Here is a 22,541-nt window from a genome sequence, read left to right on the forward strand (position 1 = left end):
GGGCTGACTCACTCCAGAGTCCAACAGATCCTTTGATGTTGCCTAGGCCAGCGTCCTTTGTTCCTGTGAGACTGGGCTGGGTTTGTCCCATACCTGCCCCGAGGAGGTGTGAACTGCCACTCTGCTCTTGGAGAGTTTTTGCCTGGGCTTCTTTTAAGCCAAGAGGACACATTTTCAGCCTCATAACAATATATACATGAAATTATAACCTATAACATTACTGAAACAACGATTACTATAACAACAAGGCTCAGTGCATCAGAAGCCCTCCGAAGACATCCTACATGAGAAACTTTGCACTGGATACCACACAATCATTGTACAAGGATGAACACGAGGGTGCTGGGTGGTTCCCCCAAGGTACAGAGCATCACAAAATCACCTCTCTGCCCCTATTCGACGTTCCCCCATTTATGTATCCCAGGATGGCCTTAGCTTCTGCTACCGCTGCAGCTACTGGTAAAAATAAAACCACCACCACCACGAAAAAGTTTAATAATTTATTGCAAGGGTGCCCATTTGAGCAGGTTTGGGTTAAAGTGCTTTGTAGACATGGCCTGGCTGGTGCGCCCAAATAGCCTATTGCACTAAATGGAGGAGGCGGGGTGGGGAGGGGTCTGAAGTGCCCCCCAAGGTGCAGGAACTTTTCCTTCATGTGGAGGTAATGACACCAGTGCCAGTGGGTTATGCCAGGTTTACACTGGGGACAGCGGGAGAAAAGGGGAGGATGAGGCATGACACACATACGGGCTCCTTCCCTCTCCGTCTCCAGCAGCCACTCTACCAAACGATTCTGCCCCCTTCCCTGGGGGTGGGGGCTCTAGCTCCATGAGGCCTGGTGTCTGGACTGGGCCTGGGCTATTCACAGTGCCCCGAGCAGGCCCCCCCCACACCACCTCGGGGGGACCGCCACTGGGTCAGGGGCTGCTCACGAGCTTCGGCCTCCGGATGTGCATCTGGGCAGGGGAAAGAGGGGCCGTGAGGTCAAGAAGCAGATGTTGGCCCCCAAGGGGCTCCCCTCCCCCAGCCCCCTCCCCCACATCAGGCCCCTCCCCTCCCCAGCCCCCTGTAGCCCCTCCCTCTGCATCAGGCACCTCCCCTCCCCCAGCCCCCATAGCCCCCCTCCACACCCACACTGGGCACCTTCCCTCCCCCAACCCCATACCTCCTCCCAGGCACCTCCCCTCCCCCCACCACCCCCACTTGCTCCTCTCCCAGGATGCCGGGTGGGGGAGAAGTGGTGCCACCCAGTGGCTGTTTGATGGCAGCATCCCCCAGGCCTGGTGCAAAGCCAGGGCGGGGAGTGGCCCGGGGCACCTACCTCGATGGCAGGGTCCACAGCCGAGAGCTGAGGGCTGAAGGTCCCTCTGCTGCCACTCCCTGTGGATCCAGAAGGGAACCAGAGTCAGAAAGGGGGAGGCCGAGGGGGCTGCCCCAGCATCACACCCCCCACACCTGACTCAAGCTGCACCGGTCTCAGTGTCGCCCTCTCCCACCCCACACCTGCCACTAGCTGCACCAGTCTCAGCATTGTCCCCTCACACACCTGCCATGAGCTGCACCGGTCTCAGCGTTGCCCCAGGCCTCACCAGCCCCACTGGGGCATTGCCCATGGCCAGAGGGTCCGGCTCACCGGGCTGGGGTGACTGGCTCTTACCGTTGTATGAGGCTCCTTCGTCCTTGATGATGACACCCCCAGACATGCTCACTTCCTCCTCATAATCCTCCGGCTGCTCAGCAGAGCTTTGCAGTCTGTGGGGGAAAGCACCGGCCAACCCCGTGAGTGTCCCGGGGCAGAGACACACTGGCACCTGCCCGCCAGAGACTGCACCCCTTGGAGACACCCCAACAGAAAGATTGAGGATCCTTCCCTGCCCTCCTCTGGCCCCTCCTGGCTCCCAGCCCCCCTGCTGTGACCCACCAGCCCCCACACCCCTCCCAGAGCCGGGGAGAGAACCCAGGAGTCCTGTCTCCCAGCCCCCCCTGCTCTCTCCCACCTTGTGTGCACCTGGCCCCTTAACCAGGCTAAGGGCCTCCGACGCCTGGCTCTGCCCAGGAAGGTGACTAGGATGATGCCAGCGATGAACAGGACGACCAGGGGAACAGCCATGCCCACGCCCACCTTACTGACACGGGTTTGGCAGCGATCACCTGGGTACCAGAACACATCCTTGTTGGCACAGCTGTGGGGAGAGACGTGGGGGGTAAGTACAGCACACACCCCAGACCGGCCCTTCACTGTGGTCCCCTGTCCCCACAAGCTGACCCTTCCCTTGGCTCCCCCCTCAGCCCAGCTGCCTTCCCCTCGGCTCCTCCATCCCTTTCCCCAGCTCCCTTCCCTGGGGTCCCCCTGTCCCCATTGCCAGCCCCTTCCCTGTTGCTCCCTGCCCCTCTCCAGGCTCAGGGTTAGGGTTATGGTTATGGGTTAAGAGTTAGTGTTTAGGGTGATGGTTAAGGGGTAGGGTTAAGGTTAAGAGTTATGGGGTGGGGTAAGGGTTATGATTAAGGATTTAGGGGTTGAGTTAAGGTAAAGAATTAAGGGGTAGGGTTAGGGTTTAGGGTGAGGGTTAAGGTTAAGGATTTAGGGGTAGGGTTAAGAGTTAAGTGGTTGGGTGAGGGTGAGGGTTGAGTTTAGGGTTAAGAGTGAGGGGTTTAGGGTGAGGGTTTTGGGGGGCTAGGGTCTGGTTTAGGAGTTAGGATTAGGGTCAGAGTCAGGGTATAGGTGCTGAAGGGCCCCAAGACAGGGCAGCCCATCTAGAGCAAGCTCTGAGGAAGCCAGGCAAACCAAGTTGGTGGCCGGGCTCCCCCCGGGCGTACTTGGCATCCTTCACACCCTAGGCTGGGCAGACTCACGTGCACTGGGGCCCAGAGCTCGTCAGCTGGCACTGCCCGTAGTTGCAGTTCAGGAAATCTGGCAGGTCCTGGGAGCACCTGGTGAGGCAGCACAGGGTGCCCTTCTCAGTGATGTGAGGGTAGTAGTACTGGGCCAAGTCCTGGGGGACGATCTGCTTGCAGATATCTGACGGGTGAAGAGAAGGGTCAGCGGGAGGCTGAGTGCGGTCAGCCCACCCCAGAGCCATGGGCAGGGGCAGGCTGGGGGCTAATGGGGCAGCCACGCATCGTTAGAAGTTTGGGTCACTCACCTGCCGCCGAAAAATTCGTAATGGTGTTTTTGACCGCGTTGGGTGGAGTCGTCAAGCAGAACGTGCCTAGAGACAGAGGCAACCAGGCATTCGTCACTCGTTAGCAGTCATCAGCTAGTCGTTAGTAGGGTCTACAGCGCCACAGCAGGCTGAGAGCCCAGCAGAGATCGGGCCCCCCGAGACCGAGATCAGTTCTCCCCATAGTGCTGAGCCCTGTCCAGACCTTCACCCAGGCTGAGAGGGGCGAGGAGGTGACCCAGGCCATGCAATGGGGTCACAGTGAGGGGGCCCTTGACTGTCTGAATATGGCCCGGGGGGGCAGACACAGGTCTGCCCCTTCCTGCCCCATCACCTCCCCGCTGCCCTGGGGCGCCTTATGCGAGGCTGGGAACCGCGCCCTGCTCCCACGTCCCCCCGCCAGCAGCACTGGAGCCAGTGACCACCAGAGTGAGGTGCTCAGGGTCGCTTCTCTCACCCCACATGGTAGGGGCCAAACCCCCACCGCCTACCTGTGCAGTTACCTGTTGTTGTGTTGATGTCCTCCAGCTGCTTCACCACCTGCTTGGTGATGGATGCCAAGGTGGTGTCGAGGTTGTTGCTCAGGGGGGCCTCGATGATCACGGTGTGGTCAACCACAATACTGCCTTGCCTGGGGGGCAAAGCCAGGAGCTGGTGGTTAGAGTGGGGGGCTGGGAGCCAGGATTCCTGGGTTCTATCCCTGGCTCTGGGAGGGGAGAGGGGTCTGGTAGGTTACAGCAAGGGGGGCTGGGAGCCTGGGCTCCTGGGTTGTCTTCCAAGCACTTCAATTCTCAACCCTGAGTTAGTTGCCCATAGACCAAAGGGGAGAGCAACAGGTTAGCCGCTCGTGTGACTCACAAGAGCCCACGCACTCGACAGGGAGCTGCCTCAGCTAGCCAGGGGGATGCTGACCCTCTGCTCCCAGACAGGTAGTGTCTGCTTCAGGGCTGGCAGGGGCGCCTGGCTCGGCCGTGCAATTCAGAGCCCTCTGTACAGAGATGCTGCTGGAGGAGCCCAGCTTTATCTGGGGTGCAGCACCCTCCCCTGGGGGTGTCCCGCCTAACACACAGGAGAAGGGACTGAGCAGCAGACAGAGTTAACCCATCTTGCATGCTAACACCCTGACAGGCACGGGCCAAAGGAAGGTCTGTGGGTCACACATTCCTGCAACTAGCCAGGAATGCGGCAGCTCTGCCCAGCCCATGGGTTTCGGGGTCTGGCAGCCTCGGGAATTGACACTCCCCGACCTGTCACGGGGTAGGTTTCTGTGAAGGACGAGGGCCGAGAGGGCATTTACGGAGGGGTCGTGTTCGTGTTTACCCACAGCAGACCAGCCGCTGGGCCAGAGCAGGAGGTGCAGGGTCCAGCCCCTGCACCACTCATGCTCTTGTTGCCTCAGAGCCGAGCTGCAGAGGTGCCAAACCTGGGTGCCTTGCTCCTTCTCAGCATCCGGCACCTAGCGAACAGCGGTGCAGTCTGGGAGTGGGGCAGTGAGGGCAGCTTAGTTTCTGGGCAGACACTCACCTCAGCATCAGGATGACAATGCCTTTGTACCCAGTCATGCTCTTGTACACCATATCCATCTGCAAGGCAAAAAAATCCCCCCACATTCCTCCATAAACCGGGCAAGAGGAACCGACCGCAGCAGTAAGAGGGCAGAAGAAATATTTCCCAGCCCCTGGGCCTCACCTGCATTTTGAATTGCTCCTCGAATTCCATATAAACTGGAGAGGATTTATTGTTCAGCTCCTCCGTGAAGTTCTTGTTGGTGACCTTCACTTGAACTTCCACCTCAGCCTGGAATGTACCTGAAACAGCCATGGAAACCCTGACAGTTATCACGCATCTAACGCCATAACCCGTCCCAGCCCCCCACCAGCACCAACACTTCCTTTCTAACCCCACGTTGCAGCCTGCGGACCACCCGACCCACCCACAGCCGCCCACTGATCCTAGGCCTTTCCCCTGTAGGGGTCAGTGAATAGAAGATGAACAGTACTACACCCCGCATTGTCCCCTTCCTGTTCCTTGCTCCCCCGACTGGAGCCTAGGCACAAGGTGAGCAACCTGCCTTGGGAAAAGCTCTTTGAGATCTCCCTGTGGAGAGCCCACCCAGAGCCAGGCATTCAGTCCCTGGGGTGCACGTCACCCCAAAAGGAAAAGACTGCACTTACTCACGTTGGTGGGTATAACATCCTCGGCAAACTCACACTGCGGCCCATTGAATTCACTCTTGCAGATACATTTCTTGCCATCATAGGTTCCCCCGTTCAGGCAATCGACTGGAAGAGATCCCTGAGTGTGAGGTGGGTCTCCGAACCCAGCCCCCAACACACACGCACAGTGTTGCCCCCCACACACTAAAAACCCGCACCCATCCACGCCCACCGGGACTCAGACGTTCAGGCAGACGGCACCGGGCACTGTCACCATCTGCTGGCAGGGACGCTGGTGCTGAGCCAAAGGTTCAGAAGCGCCTGCATGACGTCGGCGCCTACGTCCTAGTGACTTGCAATGAGTGGATCATGGGGTCTAAATTCCTTCCTAAAGGGCTCTTGAATTCAGCAGAGGAAGGCAGAGGAACCAAAGGCTGGACGTTGGAGCCGGACATGCTCCAATGGGAAATACAGCACAGATATTTAACAACACGGGGGATCGGCCATTGGACCGAACTACCCCGGGCAAGCTACTGGGTTCAATACTGGGGTGACTGGGGGAGATTCTTCCCTAACATCTGGTGCAGCCCCCACCCATGTCTCTCCTTTGGGCCCAGGGAAGCAGATTCCCCCATTCACTCTGTTGGCCTGGGGAATAGCCCTGCTGTCTCATTGCTGGCCCTGTTGCATGGTCCAGCTGGATTCTACGGGCACCCGCCGGGAGCATCGCTGCAGCCAGAGAGGTGCTCTGGGGCATCCATTCGTTCCTCTTGGGAGGGTTAATAAATGCCCTGCCTGCAAGCACTTGGTGATTGGCATCTCTTCCTGGTTTCCCATGAGTGCATGATTGTCAGCAGGTTACCATGTTAGAAAGGAGTCTTTCGAAAATTACTGTGGGTGCCATAGAAGCTAATAAGCTGTCATGGACAGTGGTGCCAGGGACATCTCAGAAATCAGTCTACCAACTTTTCATCCATCTGTCCATTCATCCCCAGAAAATATCCACACACACATCCCCAGACACACCCATCCATCCATCCATCCGCAGACACAACACCCCACCATTCATCCATCTCCAGCCACACGCACCCATCCATCCATTGTTCCATCCCCCGAAACACCCATCCATCCCCAGGCACACCCACCCATCCCCAGACTCACCCACCCATCCGTCCACCAATCCATCCCCAAACACACCCACCTATCCATCATTCCATCCAAATCACACCCATCTATCCATCCCCAGACACACCCATCCACCCATCCATCCACCCATCCATCCCCAGACACACCAACCTATCCATCCATCCATTCACCCTTCCATCCATCTGTCCATCCCAAGACACACCTTCCATCCATTCGTCCATAGCAAGACACCCGTCCATGCCAAGACACACCCATCTATCCATCTCCATCCACCCATCCATCCATCCCTCAACACTTCTCTACCCATTCACCCATCTGCAGACATACCCTCATTCTAACTATTCATCCCCATCCAGAAACACCTATTTATCTCTCCATCCATCCACACACACAGGCCTATATCTATCTAGCCATCTACCATCCATCCATCCCCAGACACACCATCTCTATCTATTCATTTATCCACCCAGCATTGATATTAACCTCCCACATTGTGAGACAGCTTTTCCACCGACTGACCTCACCATCCCCTCTCTGACTCAGGCTGGGCTCTGGTGGGCATCAGCACAAAAGTAACACAGGAGAGACATGCCATATGGTTAGACACAAATACACTGGTTTGGTGAGGAAGATGCAGCAGGGAAGATGCTGATTCCACAGCACGTCACCCTCCAGGCACATAAGATACCAGAAAAACATGTGACCATGGCAACCACTACACCCGGATATTGAGAGTGAGATCACAGAATACTGGGCAACTCACCTGCTGGTGCAGGTGCAGAGATGGATGGCTTGGGAGTGGTGGTCTGTGTGGAGGTAGCTGGAGCAGTAGAGGTCTCGCCGGAGGCCGTGGTGGTGTCGGTGGGAGCAGTGGAAGTGTCTCCGGAGGCCATGGTGGTGACAGCGGGAGCAGTGGAAGTGTCTCCGGAGGCCGTGGTGGTGTCGCTGGGAGCAGTGGAGGTCTCGCCGGAGGCCGTGGTGGTGACGGCGGGAGCAGTGGTGGTGTCTCCGGAGGCCGTGGTGGTGACGGCGGGAGCAGTGGAGGTCTCGCCGGAGGCTGTGGTGGTGTCACCGGGAGCAGTGGAGGTCTCGCCAGAGGCCGTGGTGGTGTCGCCGGCGGCAGTGGAGGTCTCGCCGGAGGCCGTGGTGGTGTCGGCGGGAGCAGTGGAGGTCTCGCCGGAGGCCGTGGTGGTGACGGCGGGAGCAGTGGAGGTCTCGCTGGAGGCCGTGGTGGTGTCGCTGGGAGCAGTGGAGGTCTCGCCGGAGGCCGTGGTGGTGACGGCGGGAGCAGTGGAGGTCTCGCCGGAGGCCGTGGTGGTGACGGCGGGAGCAGTGGAGGTCTCGCCGGAGGCCGTGGAGGTGACGGCGGGAGCAGTGGAGGTCTCGCCGGAGGCCGTGGTGGTGTCGCCGGGAGCAGTGGAGGTCTCGCCGGAGGCCGTGGTGGTGACGGCGGGAGCAGTGGAGGTCTCGCGGAGCCGTGGTGGTGTCGCTGGGAGCAGTGGAGGTCTCGCTGGAGGCCGTGGTGGTGACGGCGGGAGCAGTGGAGGTCTCACCGGAGGCCGTGGTGGTGTCGGCGGGAGCAGTGGAGGTCTCGCCGGAGGCCGTGGTGGTGTCGCTGGGAGCAGTGGAGGTCTCGCTGGAGGCCGTGGTGGTGACGGCGGAGCAGTGGTGGTGTCTCCGGAGGCCATGGTGGTGACGGCGGCAGCAGTGGAGGTCTCGCTGGAGTCTGTGGTGGTGACGGCAGGAGCAGTGGAGGTCTCGCTGGAGGCCGTGGTGGTGACGGCGGGAGCAGTGGTGGTGTCTCCGGAGGCCATGGTGGTGACGGCGGGAGCAGTGGAGGTCTCGCCGGAGGCCGTGGTGGTGACGGCGGGAGCAGTGGAGGTCTCGCCGGAGGCCGTGGTGGTGTCGGCGGGAGCAGTGGAGGTCTCGCCGGAGGCCGTGGTGGTATCGCCGGGAGCAGTGGAGGTCTCGCCGGAGGCCATGGTGGTGTCGCCGGGAGCAGTGGAGGTCTCGCCGGAGGCCGTGGTGGTGACGGCGGGAGCAGTGGTGGTGTCTCCGGAGGCCATGGTGGTGACGGCGGGAGCAGTGGAGGTCTCGCTGGAGTCTGTGGTGGTGACGGCAGGAGCAGTGGAGGTCTCGCTGGAGGCCGTGGTGGTGTCGCTGGGAGCAGTGGAGGTCTCGCTGGAGGCCGTGGTGGTGACGGCGGGAGCAGTGGAGGTCTCACCGGAGGCCGTGGTGGTGTCGGCGGGAGCAGTGGAGGTCTCGCCGGAGGCCGTGGTGGTGTCGCTGGGAGCAGTGGAGGTCTCGCCGGAGGCCGTGGTGGTGACGGCGGGAGCAGTGGTGGTGTCTCCGGAGGCCATGGTGGTGACGGCGGCAGCAGTGGAGGTCTCGCTGGAGTCTGTGGTGGTGACGGCAGGAGCAGTGGAGGTCTCGCTGGAGGCCGTGGTCGGTGACGGCGGGAGCAATGGTGGTGTCTCCGGAGGCCAGTGGTGGTGACGGCGGGAGCAGTGGAGGTCTCGCCGGAGGCCGTGGTGGTGACGGCGGGAGCAGTGGAGGTCTCGCCGGAGGCCGTGGTGTGTCGGCGGGAGCAGTGGAGGTCTCGCCGGAGGCCGTGGTGGTGTCGCCGGGAGCAGTGGAGGTCTCGCCGGAGGCCGTGGTGGTGTCGCCGGGAGCAGTGGAGGTCTCGCCGGAGGCCGTGGTGGTGACGGCGGGAGCAGTGGAGGTCTCGCCGGAGGCCGTGGTGGTGACGGCGGGAGCAGTGGAGGTCTCGCGGAGGCCGTGGTGGTGTCGGCGGGAGCAGTGGAGGGTCTCGCGGAGGCCGTGGTGGTGTACGGCGGAGCAGTGGAGGTCTCGCGGAGGCCGTGGTGGTGACGGCGGGAGCAGTGGAGGTCTCGCGGAGGCCGTGGTGGTGTCGCCGGGAGCAGTGGAGGTCTCGCCGGAGGCCGTGGTGGTGTCGCCGGGAGCAGTGGAGGTCTCGCCGGAGGCCGTGGTGGTGACGGCGGGAGCAGTGGTGGTGTCTCCGGAGGCCATGGTGGTGACGGCGGCAGCAGTGGAGGTCTCGCTGGAGTCTGTGGTGGTGACGGCAGGAGCAGTGGAGGTCTCGCTGGAGGCCGTGGTGGTGACGGCGGGAGCAGTGGTGGTGTCTCCGGAGGCCATGGTGGTGACGGCGGGAGCAGTGGAGGTCTCGCCGGAGGCCGTGGTGGTGACGGCGGGAGCAAGTGGAGGTCCTCGCCGGAGGCCGTGGTGGTGTCGGCGGGAGCAGTGGAGGTCTCGCCGGAGGCCGTGGTGGTGTCGCCGGGAGCAGTGGAGGTCTCGCCGGAGGCCGTGGTGGTGTCGCTGGGAGCAGTGGAGGTCTCGCCGGAGGCCGTGGTGGTGTACGGCGGGAGCAGTGGAGGTCTCGCCGGAGGCCGTGGTGGTGTCGCTGGGAGCAGTGGAGGTCTCGCCGGAGGCCATGGTGGTGACGGCGGGAGCAGTGGTGGTGTCTCCGGAGGCCATGGTGGTGACGGCGGGAGCAGTGGAGGTCTCGCTGGAGTCTGTGGTGGTGACGGCAGGAGCAGTGGAGGTCTCGCTGGAGGCCGTGGTGGTGACGGCGGGAGCAGTGGAGGTCTCACCGGAGGCCGTGGTGGTGTCGGCGGGAGCAGTGGAGGTCTCGCTGGAGGCCGTGGTGGTGTCGCTGGGAGCAGTGGAGGTCTCGCTGGAGGCCGTGGTGGTGACGGCGGGAGCAGTGGTGGTGTCTCCGGAGGCCATGGTGGTGACGGCGGGAGCAGTGGAGGTCTCGCTGGAGTCTGTGGTGGTGACGGCAGGAGCAGTGGAGGTCTCGCTGGAGGCCGTGGTGGTGTCGCTGGGAGCAGTGGAGGTCTCGCTGGAGGCCGTGGTGGTGACGGCGGGAGCAGTGGAGGTCTCGCTGGAGGCCGTGGTGGTGACGGCGGGAGCAGTGGTGGTGTCTCCGGAGGCCATGGTGGTGTCGGCGGGAGCAGTGGAGGTCTCGCCGGAGGCCATGGTGGTGTCGCTGGGAGCAGTGGAGGTCTCGCTGGAGGCCGTGGTGGTGACGGCGGGAGCAGTGGAGGTCTCGCTGGAGGCCGTGGTGGTGACGGCGGGAGCAGTGGAGGTCTCACCGGAGGCCGTGGTGGTGACGGCGGGAGCAGTGGAGGTCTCACCGGAGGCCGTGGTGGTGACGGCAGAAGCAGTGGAGGTCTCTGTGGAAAGCATGGTTGTGTGACTTGTGCTGGTTTTGCCGGTTACAGTTGTAGTCGTAGAATCTAAGAACATAATAACAGCCACATTGCATGAGACTAGTGCTGCCTCCATCACAATATACTCTCAGCTGATTGCTGCCAGTGCCAGAGTTTCAAAATGAGTGAACAGAACAGGGTAATTTCAAGTGATTCATCGCCTGTTGTCCAGTCCCAGCCTCTGGCATTCAGGGATTAAAACCCTCACAGCACTGAGGTTTCCTCCCTGATGGTCTTGGCTATTAGCCATTGATGGACCTATCGTCCAGGAATTTATCTAGACCGATTTTGAACCCTGTTATAGTCTTGGCCTTCACAACATCCTCTGGCGAGGAGTTCCACAGGTTGATTGTGCATTGTGTGAAGAAATGGTTCCTTATTTTTGTTTTAAGCCTGCTGCCTCTTCATTTCATATGGTGACCCCTAGTTCTTGTGTTATGAGAGTGAGTAAACAACACTTCCTTATTTACTTTCTCCACACTCGTTATGATTTTATAAACCTCTCTCATATCCCCCCTTGGTCACCTCTTTTCCATGCTGAAAAGTTCCAGTCTTTTAATCCCTCCTCATACAGCAGCCGTTCCACACCCCTAACCATTTTTGTTGCCCTTTTCTGAACCTTTTCCAATTCCAATAGATCTTTTTGGAGACAGGGCGACCACATCTGCACGCGGTATTCAGGATGTGGGCACCCCAGGGCTGTATATAGCAGCAATATGATAGTTTCTGTCTTATTATCTTTCCATTTCCTTAAGGTTCCAGCATTCTGTTCTCTTTTTTGATGGCCGCTGCACATTGAGTGGATATTTTCACTGAACTATCCACAGTGACTCCAAAGATCTCTTTCTTGAGTGGTAACAGCTAATTTAGACCCCATCATTTTATACAAATAGTTGGGATTATATTTTCCAGTGGGCATTACTTTGCATTTATCAACTGTGGCAAATTGCCGGCAGTACTATGATGGGTCTCGCACTTTCTCTTCTTGGGTGGGGGTTCAGGGCACTGTTTCTTCCCCTGAACTGGGGTATTAACTGCCCCACTAGTGTCCTAGAGGAGGGGAGTGGAGAGGGAGGGACCTGGGCCCACCCTCTACTCTGGGTCCCAGCCCAGGAGCCATAGGGATAGTGGTAACCACTAGAACTAGCGGTTCCTTCCCCTGGACTGCTTCCCTCTCCTGCCCTTCAGCTTGTGGGGCTTCCTGCCCTCCCTCTGCACAAACCAGGTCTCCGTTTACCTAGAGTCTTGGTCTTCTTAGCCCACCACAGCACTTCTCCAAACTCTCCTCTGCTTCCCTCCAAACTGCTCTCTGCTCCAACACCAATCCCCTCTGCTTCAACTCCTCCAAACTGCTCTCTGCTCCAATGACAACCCACTCTGCCTCAAGTCCTCCAAACTGCCCTCTGCTCCAACACCAATCCACTCTGCTTCAACTCCTCCAAACTGCTCTCTGCTCCAACGCCAATCCACTCTGCTTCAACTTGTGACGATGTGATGCAGCAGGGAGGGGGGAGTGTTGACCTGGGAATGTGCCCTGGGGATGGGAGACCTGAGAGCCTGTAACCTGAGCCAGGAGCGGGAGGGGGAGGTGACACCTCTGCCCAGGAATGTGAAGACAGGCTGAGAAGGGAGCCTGCTGGGGGGGTTTAGTTTCAGTTTGGTGCTGGGTGGAGGAACTCAGGGAACCCCAGGGCTGGGGTCTAAGCTCCCTGCTCCCCCAGAAGGACTTGACTGAGGGGTCCTGGTTGTACCCACAACCTCTGTTTTGGACTGTGTTCCTGTTGTCCAATAAACCTTCTGTTTTACTGGCTAGCTGAGAGTCTCAGTGAATCCCAGGAAGAGGGGTGCAGGGCCTGGACTCCCCCACACTCTGTTACACAACTCCTCCAAACGGCTCTCTGCTCCAGCACCAATCCTCTCCACTTCAACTCCTCCAAACTGCTCTCTGCTCCAAAACGAATCCACTCTGCTTCAACTCCTCCAAACTGCTCTCTGCTCCAACGCCAATCCACTCTGCTTCAACTCCTCCTCTTGTCTGACTGGGTTCAGAGGAGAACTGGATAAGTCCAAGGAGGACAGGACCACACTAGCCAAGATGGACGGGGAAGCAATCTCATGCTCAAGGTGATCATAAACCTCTGACTGCAAGAAGCCAGGAGTGGAAGACAGCTGGATCTCTCCAAAACTGCCCTGTTCTGTTCATTCCCCCTGAAGCTCTGGTACAGGAACCTGTCGGAAGACAGGATACTGGGCAAAATGGACTTTTGGTCTGACCCAATATGGCCACTCTGGCATTATGAAAGAGACACTTGTCACACACCAAAAAAAGTTTTGGTAAAAACCCTATTTGCCATCAAAACCCAGTTTCAACTGGAGATTTTCACAGGTTCAGGGACGTCAACGCCCTTTCCATCAGCATCCCCTGGTTGTTCTCTGTCCCAGGAAGACTGATGCCAAGAAAAGGAGCTCAGTTACATTTCCTCCTCCATGGGTGCATTGCCACATTCACCCCCATTGGCCGGGCTCCAAGCCACGCTCTGCTTTTGCTGCCTAATGAGCGGGTTGATCATTAGCCTGGCGAAGGGTGGGGCTGGCAGTCCTGGCCCCGAGGCAAAGCCCCTGTGACAGGCCAAATTAGCCTATCTAAGAATTTAAGAAAAACTCAGCTTAAGAGGAAAGGTGAAAAAACAAACAAACATGTGGGCCTGTGGAGCCTTTAGAAAAGAAGAGTGAGGGAGGGGAGAGACCTGAGAACAGGCTCCAGGTATTTTCTAAAGAGGACAGGGATCGATTGTTCTCTGTGGCCACTGAAGGCAGGACTAGGTGCAACGGGGCTAATCGGGAGCAGAGCAAAGTTCGGTTGGGTTTTAGGAGATGCTGTCTCACTCTCAGGGAGCTCAGTTCTGGAACAAGCACCACGGGAGGCCTGGGGGTCCCGTCGCTGGTGGGTTTTAAGAACAGGTTGGACAAACACCCATCAGGGACAGTCTAGGTTTACTTGGTCCTGCCTCAGTGCAGGCGGCTGGACTGGATGACCTCTTGGGCTCTCTTCCAGCCCTGTGTTTCTATGATGCAGTGAGTCTAGCGGGTTTATGGAAAATAGACCCTGTCAGACTAGCCTGGTTTCTTTTTTTTTATGAGATTACAAATTGGGTTGCTCAAGGCCATAGTGGTGACCCAATGGACTTAGACGTGGGTTTGACTTGGTCCTGCATGACATTTTGATGTAAAACCTAGAACCATATAAAATGAACAGGGCACACATTGAATGGATCCAAAACTGGCTAACTGATAAATCTCAAAATGCAACTGTAAATGAGGAATGATCAGCAAACCGGTGTTTTTCTAGTGCAGACCCTCAGGGACTGGTTCTTGGCCCTCCTCTATTTAACATTATTATCTATGACCTGGAAGGAAACATAAATCACCACTGATAAAATTTGCAGATGACGCAAAACTTGGGGGAGTGGTCAATAATGAAGAGGACAGGGTACTCATACAGGGCAATCTAGATCTCCTGGTAAAGTTGGCGCAAGCCAACGAAATGTGTTTTAAGGGGGCTAAATGTAAATGTGCACATCTAGGAACAAAGAAAGTAGGCAAGATACAGAGGATGGGGGACTCCCTGTCGTGGGGAGCAGTGACTCCGAAAAAGATTTGGGGGTCATAGCAGGTAATCAGCCAAACGTGAGCTCCCAGCACGACACTGTGGCCAAAAAGGCTAATGCAATCCTGGGCTCTGTAAACAGGGGAATCACCTCTAGGAGCAGAGAGATGATTTTGTATCTGTATTTGGCCAGGGTGCAACCACCACTGGGATCCCGTGTCCCATTCTGGTGCCCACAGTTCCAGCAGGTCTGTGATTAAATTGGAGAGAGGCCAGAGAAGAGCCACAAAAAGGATTAGAAACCCTGCCTTCAAGTGAGAGACTCATAGAATCATAGAATAGAATATCAGGGTTGGAAGGGACCTCAGGAGGTCACCTAGTGAGAGTCCAACCCCCTGCTCAAAGCAGGACCAACCCCAACTAAATCATCCCAGCCAGGGCTTTGTCAACCCGGGCCTTAAAAACTTCTAAGGAAAGAGATTCCACCACCTCCCTAGGTAACGCATTCCAGTGCTTCACCACCCTCCTAATGAAAAAGTTTTTCCTAATATCCAACCTAGACCTCCCCCACGGCAACTTGAGACCATTACTCCTTGTCCTGTCATCTGCTACCACTGAGAACAGTCTAGATCCATCCTCTTTGGAACCCCGCTTCAGGTAGTTGAAAGCAGCTATCAAATCCCCCCTCATTCTTCTCTTCTGCAGACTAAACAATCCCCAGTTCCCTCAGCATCTCCTCATAAGTCAGGTGTACCAGCTGCCTAATCATTTTTGTTGCCCTCCACTAGACTCTTTCCAATTTTTCCACATCCTTCTTGTAGTGTGGGGCCCAAAACTGGACACAGTACTCCAGATGAGGCCTCACCAATGTCGAATAGAGGGGAACGATCACGTCCCTCAATCTGCTGGCAATGCCCCTACTTATACATCCCAAAAGTCCATTGGCCTTCTTGGCAACAAGGGCACACTGTTGACTCATACCCAGCTTCTTGTCCACTGTAACCCCTAGGTCCTTTTCTGCACAACTGCAACCGAGCCATTCGGTCCCTAGTCTGTAACCGTGCATGGGATTCTCCTGTCCTAAGGGCAGGACTCTGCACTTGTCCTTGTTGAACCTCATCAGATTCCTTTTGGCCCAATCCTCTAATTTGTCTAGGTCCCTCTGATTCCTATCCCTACCCTCCAGTGTATCTACCTCTCCTCCCAGTTTACTGTTCTCTGCAAAGTTCCTGAGGGTGCAGTCCACGCTAGACTCAGGGAGCTCGATCTTTTTAGCTTAACAAAGAGAAGGTGAAGGGGTAACTTGATCACAGCCTGTCAGTACCTATGTGGGGAACAAATATTTTACAACGGGCTCTCCAATCTAGCAGAGGCAGGTCTAACCCCAACCGAGGCCTGGGAGTTGAAGCCAGACAAATCCAGACTGGAAAGAGGTGTCAATTTTTAATGGTGAGAGTCATTAACCCTTGGAACAATTTCCCAGGGTCATGGTGTGTTCTCCACCAGTGACACTTGTTAAATCAGGGTTGGCTGTTTCTCTCCTGGTTCTGCTCCAGGAATGACTTGTCGGGGTGGGGGCAGGTCCCCAGCCTGGGCACTTCAGGGGGTCAGACCACATGATAGCATTGGTCCTATCTGGCTCAGAAGGTACGAATCTAGGAAACCACTGGTGGATGGGGTGGGAGGGGGGAACTAGCAACTGGATCATGATGGGCGGTGGGGTGGGGAGACCAGGGCACTTTGTGCAGACCCGCAGTGGGAACTGCCTTTGTGCCAGCAGAGGATGGGGAGAGCTTGTCATGGGCTGAGATCTGGGACTGGCCGCTGGGGAACAGCGGGGCACACCCAGATCCAGGAAAGGCACTTGCATGGGGAGACACCGAGGGGGCCATGAAGCATTGGGAAGACCCCCCAGCAGCATCCCCACCCCAAGAGGGAGCCTCTGGAGGATTCAGTGGGACCCCCCCTCCCCATCCTCAAATTAGAAGCCAAACGAACTTCAGGCGGCCCAGCAGAGGCCAGCCGCTCACTGAACCCCCCCCCCACCGGGACTGAGCCCCACTCACCTGCTGTGATGCCTGAGCAGGCAAAGTGGAAGAGGAGGAGAAGGACAGTAAATTTCCTCATCCTTCCCTGCAGAACACTTTGCTGTGGTCCGGAGAAGCAAACGCAGCTGCGGCCAGCTGTCGGTTCAGAGGTTCCTAGGCACGGTTCCGAGGGACGGCATGGGCAGGGCCAAGTTCTGGTGCGTAGCGAAGCCGGCCCTCACCTGCTCACAGCCACACAGGAACTGAACAGAGAGAACAAGACTCGGGAAATATCAGCGGCCCAGAACGAACCTTTGTCCCTTAGCTCACAGTCTGTGAGCTCCCTCAAGGATGTTTCAGAGATAGGACAGGAAAAACAACCAGAATGCCATAGCAAAGGGCAAAGTGAGTAGTGTACCGGGTATTCAGTGGGCAAGCCCCAGGAACAAGGAAGGACCTGGCTGCAGGGGTGGGGGTGATTAGATAGAGAGATAGATCAACCTCAGGAGTTATCTAGTCCAACCCCCTGCTCAAAGCAGGACCAACCCCAACTAAATCATCCCAGCTAGGACTTTGTCAAGCCTGACCTTAAACACCTCTAAGGAAGGAGATTCCACCACCTCCCTAGGTAACGCATTCCAGTGCTTCACCACCCTCCTCCTGAAGTAGTGTTTCCTAATATCCAACCTAAACCTCCCGCACTGCAACTTGAGACCATTACTCCTTGTTCTGTCATCAGCTACCAATGAGACCAGCCGAGCTCCATCCTCTTTGGACCCCCCTTCAGGCAGTTGAAAGCAGCTATCAAATCCCCCCTCACGCTTCTCTTCCGCAGACTAAACAATCCCCAGTTCCCTCAGCCTCTCCTCATAAGTCAGGTGTACCAGCCGCCTAATCATTTTCGTTGCCCTCCGCTGGACTCTTTCCAATTTTTCCACATCCTTCTTGTAGTGTGGGGCCCAAAACTGGACACAGTACTCCAGATGAGGCCTCACCAATGTCGAATAGAGGGGAACGATCACGTCCCTCGATCTGCTGGCAATGTCCCTACTTATACATCCCAAAAGGCCATTGGCCTTCTTGGCAACAAGGGCACACTGTTGACTCATATCCAGCTTCTTGTCCACTGTAACCCCTAGGTCCTTTTCTGCACAACTGCAACCGAGCCATTCGGTCCCTAGTCTGTAGCGGTGCATGGGGTTCTTCTGTCCTAAGTGCAGGATTCCGCACTTGTCCTTGTGGAACTTCATGAGATTTCTTTTGGCCCAATCCTCTAATTTGTCTAGGTCCCTCTTTATCCTATCCCTACCCTCCAGTGTATCTACCTCTCCTCCCAGTTTAGTGTTCTGTGCAAACTTGCTGAGGGTGCAATCCACACCATCCTCCAGATCATTAATGAAGATATTGAAGAAAACCGGCCAGAGAACCAACCCTTGGGGCACTCCAGTTGATACCGGCTGCCAACTAGACATGGAGCCATTCATCACGACCCGTTGAGACTGACAATCTAACCAACTTTCTATCCACCTTATAGTCCACTCATCCAGCCCATACTTCTTTAACTTGCTGGCAAGAATACTGTGGGAGACGGTGTCAAAAGCTTTGCTAAAGTCAAGGAACAACACGTCCACCGCTTTCCCCTCATCCACAGAGCCAGTTATCTCCTCATAAAAGGCAATTAGATTAGTCACGCATGACTTGCCCTTGGTGAATCCATGCTGACTGTTCCTGATCACTTTCCTCTCCTCTAAGTGCTTCAGAATTGATTCCTTGAGGACCTGCTCCATGATTTTTCCGGGGACTGAGGTGAGGCTGACTGGCCTGTAGTTCCCAGGATCCTCCTCCTTCCCTTTTTAAAAGATGGGCACTACATTAGCCTTTTTCCCATCGTCCGGGACTTCCCCCGATCGCCATGAGTTTTCAAAGATAATGGCCAATGGCTCTGTGATCACAACCCCTGGATCCATCAACTCCTTTAGCACTCTCGGATGCAACGCATCTAATTAGATTAGACGATAATTACATCCAAGTAGATTACAGAGATCCAGTAAGCCTGAACTGCTCCAAAGCTGCCATGTTTCCTTTTGAAACTCCCAAAAGGAACGAAGAAGTGTTTAGCCAGCTGGCCTTTGACCCTGTCAAGGTTCGTTCCCCACTCTGAACTCTAGGGTACAGATGTGGGGACCTGCTGAAAACCTCCTAAGCTTACTTTTACCAGCTTAGGTTAAAACTTCCCCAAGGTACAAATTAATTTTACCCTTTGCCCTTGGAATTTCCACTTCCACCACCAAACTTTAACTGGGTTTACTGGGAAAGATAGTTTGGACACGTCTTTCCCCCAAAATCCTCCCAACCCTTGCACCCCACTTCCTGGGGAAGGTTTGGTAAAAATCCTCACCAATTTGCATAGGTGACCACAGACCCAAACCCTTGGATCTTAGAACAATGAAAAAGCATTCAGTTTTCTTACAAGAAGACTTTTAATAGAAGCAAAGGAATCACCTCTGTAAAATCAGGATGGTAGATACCTTACAGGGTAATTAGATTCAAAACATAGAGAATCCATCTAGGCAAAACCTTAAGTTACAAAAAAGACACACAGACAGGAATAGTCATTCTATTCAGCAGAGTTCTTTTCTCAGCCATTTAAAGAAATCATATTCTAACACTTACCTAGCTAGATTACTTACTAAAAGTTCTAAGACTCCATTTCTGTTCTGTCCCCGGCAAAAGCAGCTGACAGACAGACAGAGACCCTTTGTTTCTCTCCCTCCTCCCAGCTTTTGAAAGTATCTTGTCTCCTCATTGGTCATTTTGGTCAGGTGCCAGCGAGGTTACCTTTAGCTTCTTAACCCTTTAGAGGTGAGAGGATTTTTCCTCTGGCCAGGAGGGATTTTAAAAGGGTTTACCCTTCCCTTTATATTTATGACAGACCCCCTCTAACACTGAATACACAGGGAAGAGGGGCAGACTCAGTGCACAGGCAGGAAGAGGTGTTGGAGGATGACAGGACCAAGCCCTTCACTGCCAGCAAGTCTGATTCCTGGCCTGTGGGCATATGGGGTGGGGGGGACACAGAGACCATGTCAGACCCTCCCTAAAATGCTCCCGTGTCCTAGCGCCCACCAGGAACTCACCAGCAGGGAGGCCGCTGTTGTGTGGAGACCCCTGCTCTGTATCATAGAATCATAGAATCATAGAATATCAGGGTTGGAAGGGACCCCAGAAGGTCATCTAGTCCAACCCCCTGCTCGAAGCAGGACCAATTCCCAGTTAAATCATCCCAGCCAGGGCTTTGTCAAGCCTGACCTTAAAAACCTCTAAGGAAGGAGATTCTACCACCTCCCTAGGTAACGCATTCCAGTGTTTCACCACCCTCTTAGTGAAAAAGTTTTTCCTAACATCCAATCTAAACCTCCCCCATTGCAACTTGAGACCATTACTCCTCGTTCTGTCATCTGCTACCATTGAGAACAGTCTAGAGCCATCCTCTTTGGAACCTCCTTTCAGGTAGCTGAAAGCAGCTATCAAATCCCCCCTCATTCTTCTCTTCTGCAGACTAAACAATCCCAGCTCCCTCAGCCTCTCCTCATAAGTCATGTGCTCTAGACCCCTAATCATTTTTGTTGCCCTTCGCTGGACTCTCTCCAATTTATCCACGTCCTTCTTGTAGTGTGGGGCCCAAAACTGGACACAGTACTCCAGATGAGGCCTCACCAGTGTCGAATAGAGGGGAACGATCACGTCCCTCGATCTGCTCGCTATGCCCCTACTTATACATCCCAAAATGCCATTGGCCTTCTTGGCAACAAGGGCACACTGCTGACTCATATCCAGCTTCTCGTCCACTGTAACCCCTAGGTCCTTTTCTGCAGAACTGCTGCCTAGCCATTCGGTCCCTAGTCTGTAGCGGTGCATTGGATTCTTCCATCCTAAGTGCAGGACCCTGCACTTATCCTTATTGAACCTCATCAGATTTCTTTTGGCCCAATCCTCCAATTTGTCTAGGTCCTTCTGTATCCTATCCCTCCCCTCCAGCGTATCTACCACTCCTCCCAGTTTAGTATCATCCGCAAATTTGCTGAGAGTGCAATCCACACCATCCTCCAGATCATTTATGAAGATATTGAACAAAACCGGCCCCAGGACCGACCCCTGGGGCACTCCACTTGACACCGGCTGCCAACTAGACATGGAGCCATTGATCACTACCCATTGAGCCCGACAATCTAGCCAGCTTTCTACCCACCTTATAGTGCATTTATCCAGCCCATACTTCCTTAACTTGCTGACAAGAATACTGTGGGAGACCGTGTCAAAAGCTTTGCTAAAGTCAAGAAACAATACATCCACTGCTTTCCCTTCATCCACAGAACCAGTAATCTCATCATAAAAGGCGATTAGATTAGTCAGGCATGACCTTCCCTTGGTGAATCCATGCTGACTGTTCCTGATCACTTTCCTCTCATGTAAGTGCTTCAGGATTGATTCTTTGAGGACCTGCTCCATGATTTTTCCAGGGACTGAGGTGAGGCTGACTGGCCTGTAGTTCCCAGGATCCTCCTTCTTCCCTTTTTTAAAGATGGGCACTACATTAGCCTTTTTCCAGTCATCCGGGACTTCCCCTGTTCGCCATGAGTTTTCAAAGATAATGGCCAAGGGCTCTGCAATCACAGCCGCCAATTCCTTCAGCACTCTCAGATGCAACTCGTCCGGCCCCATGGACTTGTGCACGTCCAGCTTTTCTAAATAGTCCCTAACCACCTCTTTCTCCACAGAGGGCTGGCCATCTCTTCCCCAGTTTGTGATGCCCAGCGCAGCAGTCTGGGAGCTGACCTTGTTAGTGAAAACAGAGGCAAAAAAAGCATTGAGTACATTAGCTTTTTCCACATCCTCTGTCACTAGGTTGCCTCCCTCATTCAGTAAGGGGCCCACACTTTCCTTGGCTTTCTTCCTGTTGCCCACATACCTGAAGAAACCCTTCTTGTTACTCTTGACATCTCTCGCTAGCTGCAGCTCCAGGTGCGATTTGGCCCTCCTGATATCTTTCCTACATGCCCAAGCAATATTTTTATACTCTTCCCTGGTCATATGTCCAACCTTCCACTTCTTGTAAGCTTCTTTTTTATGTTTAAGATCCGCTAGGATTTCACTGTTTAGCCAAGCTGGTCGCCTGCCATATTTACTATTCTTTCGATTCATCGGGATGGTTTGTCCCTGTAACCTCAACAGGGATTCCTTGAAATACAGCCAGCTCTCCTGGACTCCCTTCCCCTTCATGTTAGTCATATCAGTCTCTCGCATCCTCGGGGGCTGCTCAGCTGAGACTGAGCTCGCTGGCGCCGTGGGGCAGGCACCGGGCAGTGGCTTTTTGTTCTGTGTCTGTACAGCTCCTAGCCCCACCTCGGCCACAACCTCGGGGGTGCTGAGGCTCTACCATAATGCACGTAATAAATAACATACAGCGTCTACTGCAGTGGGACCCTGGGCCACGACAGGGTGTGTGTGTGTGTGTGTACTGAACTACCGTAATGCATGTAATAAATAACATACAGCACCTACCGCAGCTGGACCCTGGGCCACGACAGGGTGTGTGTGTACTGTGCTACCACCATGGATGCGGGGGGGGGGGGGGGGGAGGGTTTGTTGCTGAAATAACAACAACACTAATGCATCATCATCATTTTATTGCAGAATCAAGTCTTCCCATGCAAAGAGAGACCGAGCTCAAGAGCAGGACAAGGGACACGCCCTCCCCCTCACCCCAGACCCATCCCTGTGGGCTACTGAAGGGACAGGCCACCTTAGCCGGGCTGGGGCAGGCGCCTGATGTGGGTTAAAGTGCATGTGCTGGGCAGGGTTGGCCTTAGGGGTGGGTGATGTAGGCGATGGCCAAGGGTGTTTTGGTCAGGGAGTGCCACAGAGTTTAATTTGTAACGAAAGGCTTAGCCCCGGCACAAATTCAGCACCCGCTGGGTGGCCAGAGAGCTGCGGCTGCTGGCTGGGTGCCCAGCAGGGAAGGCAGCGTCGCAGCCAGCAGCAGCACAGATGGACGGGTGGTATGGTAGGTGCTGCCTTCAGAGCGGGGTGGCTGGAGAGTGGCGGCTGTTGGCCAGGAGCCCAGAGGTGCCGGGCTTTACAAATTAAGTACTGGGGCACCGTGGTGAAGAGGTAAGGAGTGGGGCATACCTGGGACGTCAGGCTGCGTATGG

General features: G+C 55.6%; 1 protein-coding gene and 1 long non-coding RNA gene across 2 annotated transcripts in view; both read right to left on the minus strand.

Moving 5' to 3' along the window:
- Nucleotides 1-771: 771 nt before the first annotated feature.
- On the minus strand, nucleotides 772-1,729 carry LOC122463973. Its single transcript, XR_006287776.1, has 3 exons — nucleotides 1,658-1,729; nucleotides 1,322-1,380; nucleotides 772-956 (listed from the first exon to the last, which is right to left on the minus strand). It is a non-coding gene; the product is annotated as an uncharacterized LOC122463973 (long non-coding RNA).
- A 5-nt stretch (nucleotides 1,730-1,734) lies between these two features.
- LOC122463931 (mucin-3B-like) overlaps nucleotides 1,735-22,541 on the minus strand; it is a 59,479-nt gene continuing 38,672 nt past the window's right edge. Inside the window, exons 7-9 of the mRNA XM_043537068.1 lie at nucleotides 2,854-3,019; nucleotides 2,009-2,183; nucleotides 1,735-1,752 (exon numbers count right to left, since the gene is read on the minus strand). Of these exons, the coding sequence (XP_043393003.1) occupies nucleotides 1,735-1,752; nucleotides 2,009-2,183; nucleotides 2,854-3,019 (359 nt within the window). The remainder of the gene's footprint in view (nucleotides 1,753-2,008; nucleotides 2,184-2,853; nucleotides 3,020-22,541) is intronic.

This window comes from Chelonia mydas, chromosome 28 (genome assembly GCF_015237465.2).
Source record: "Chelonia mydas isolate rCheMyd1 chromosome 28, rCheMyd1.pri.v2, whole genome shotgun sequence".
Taxonomy (NCBI): Eukaryota; Metazoa; Chordata; order Testudines; family Cheloniidae; genus Chelonia; species Chelonia mydas.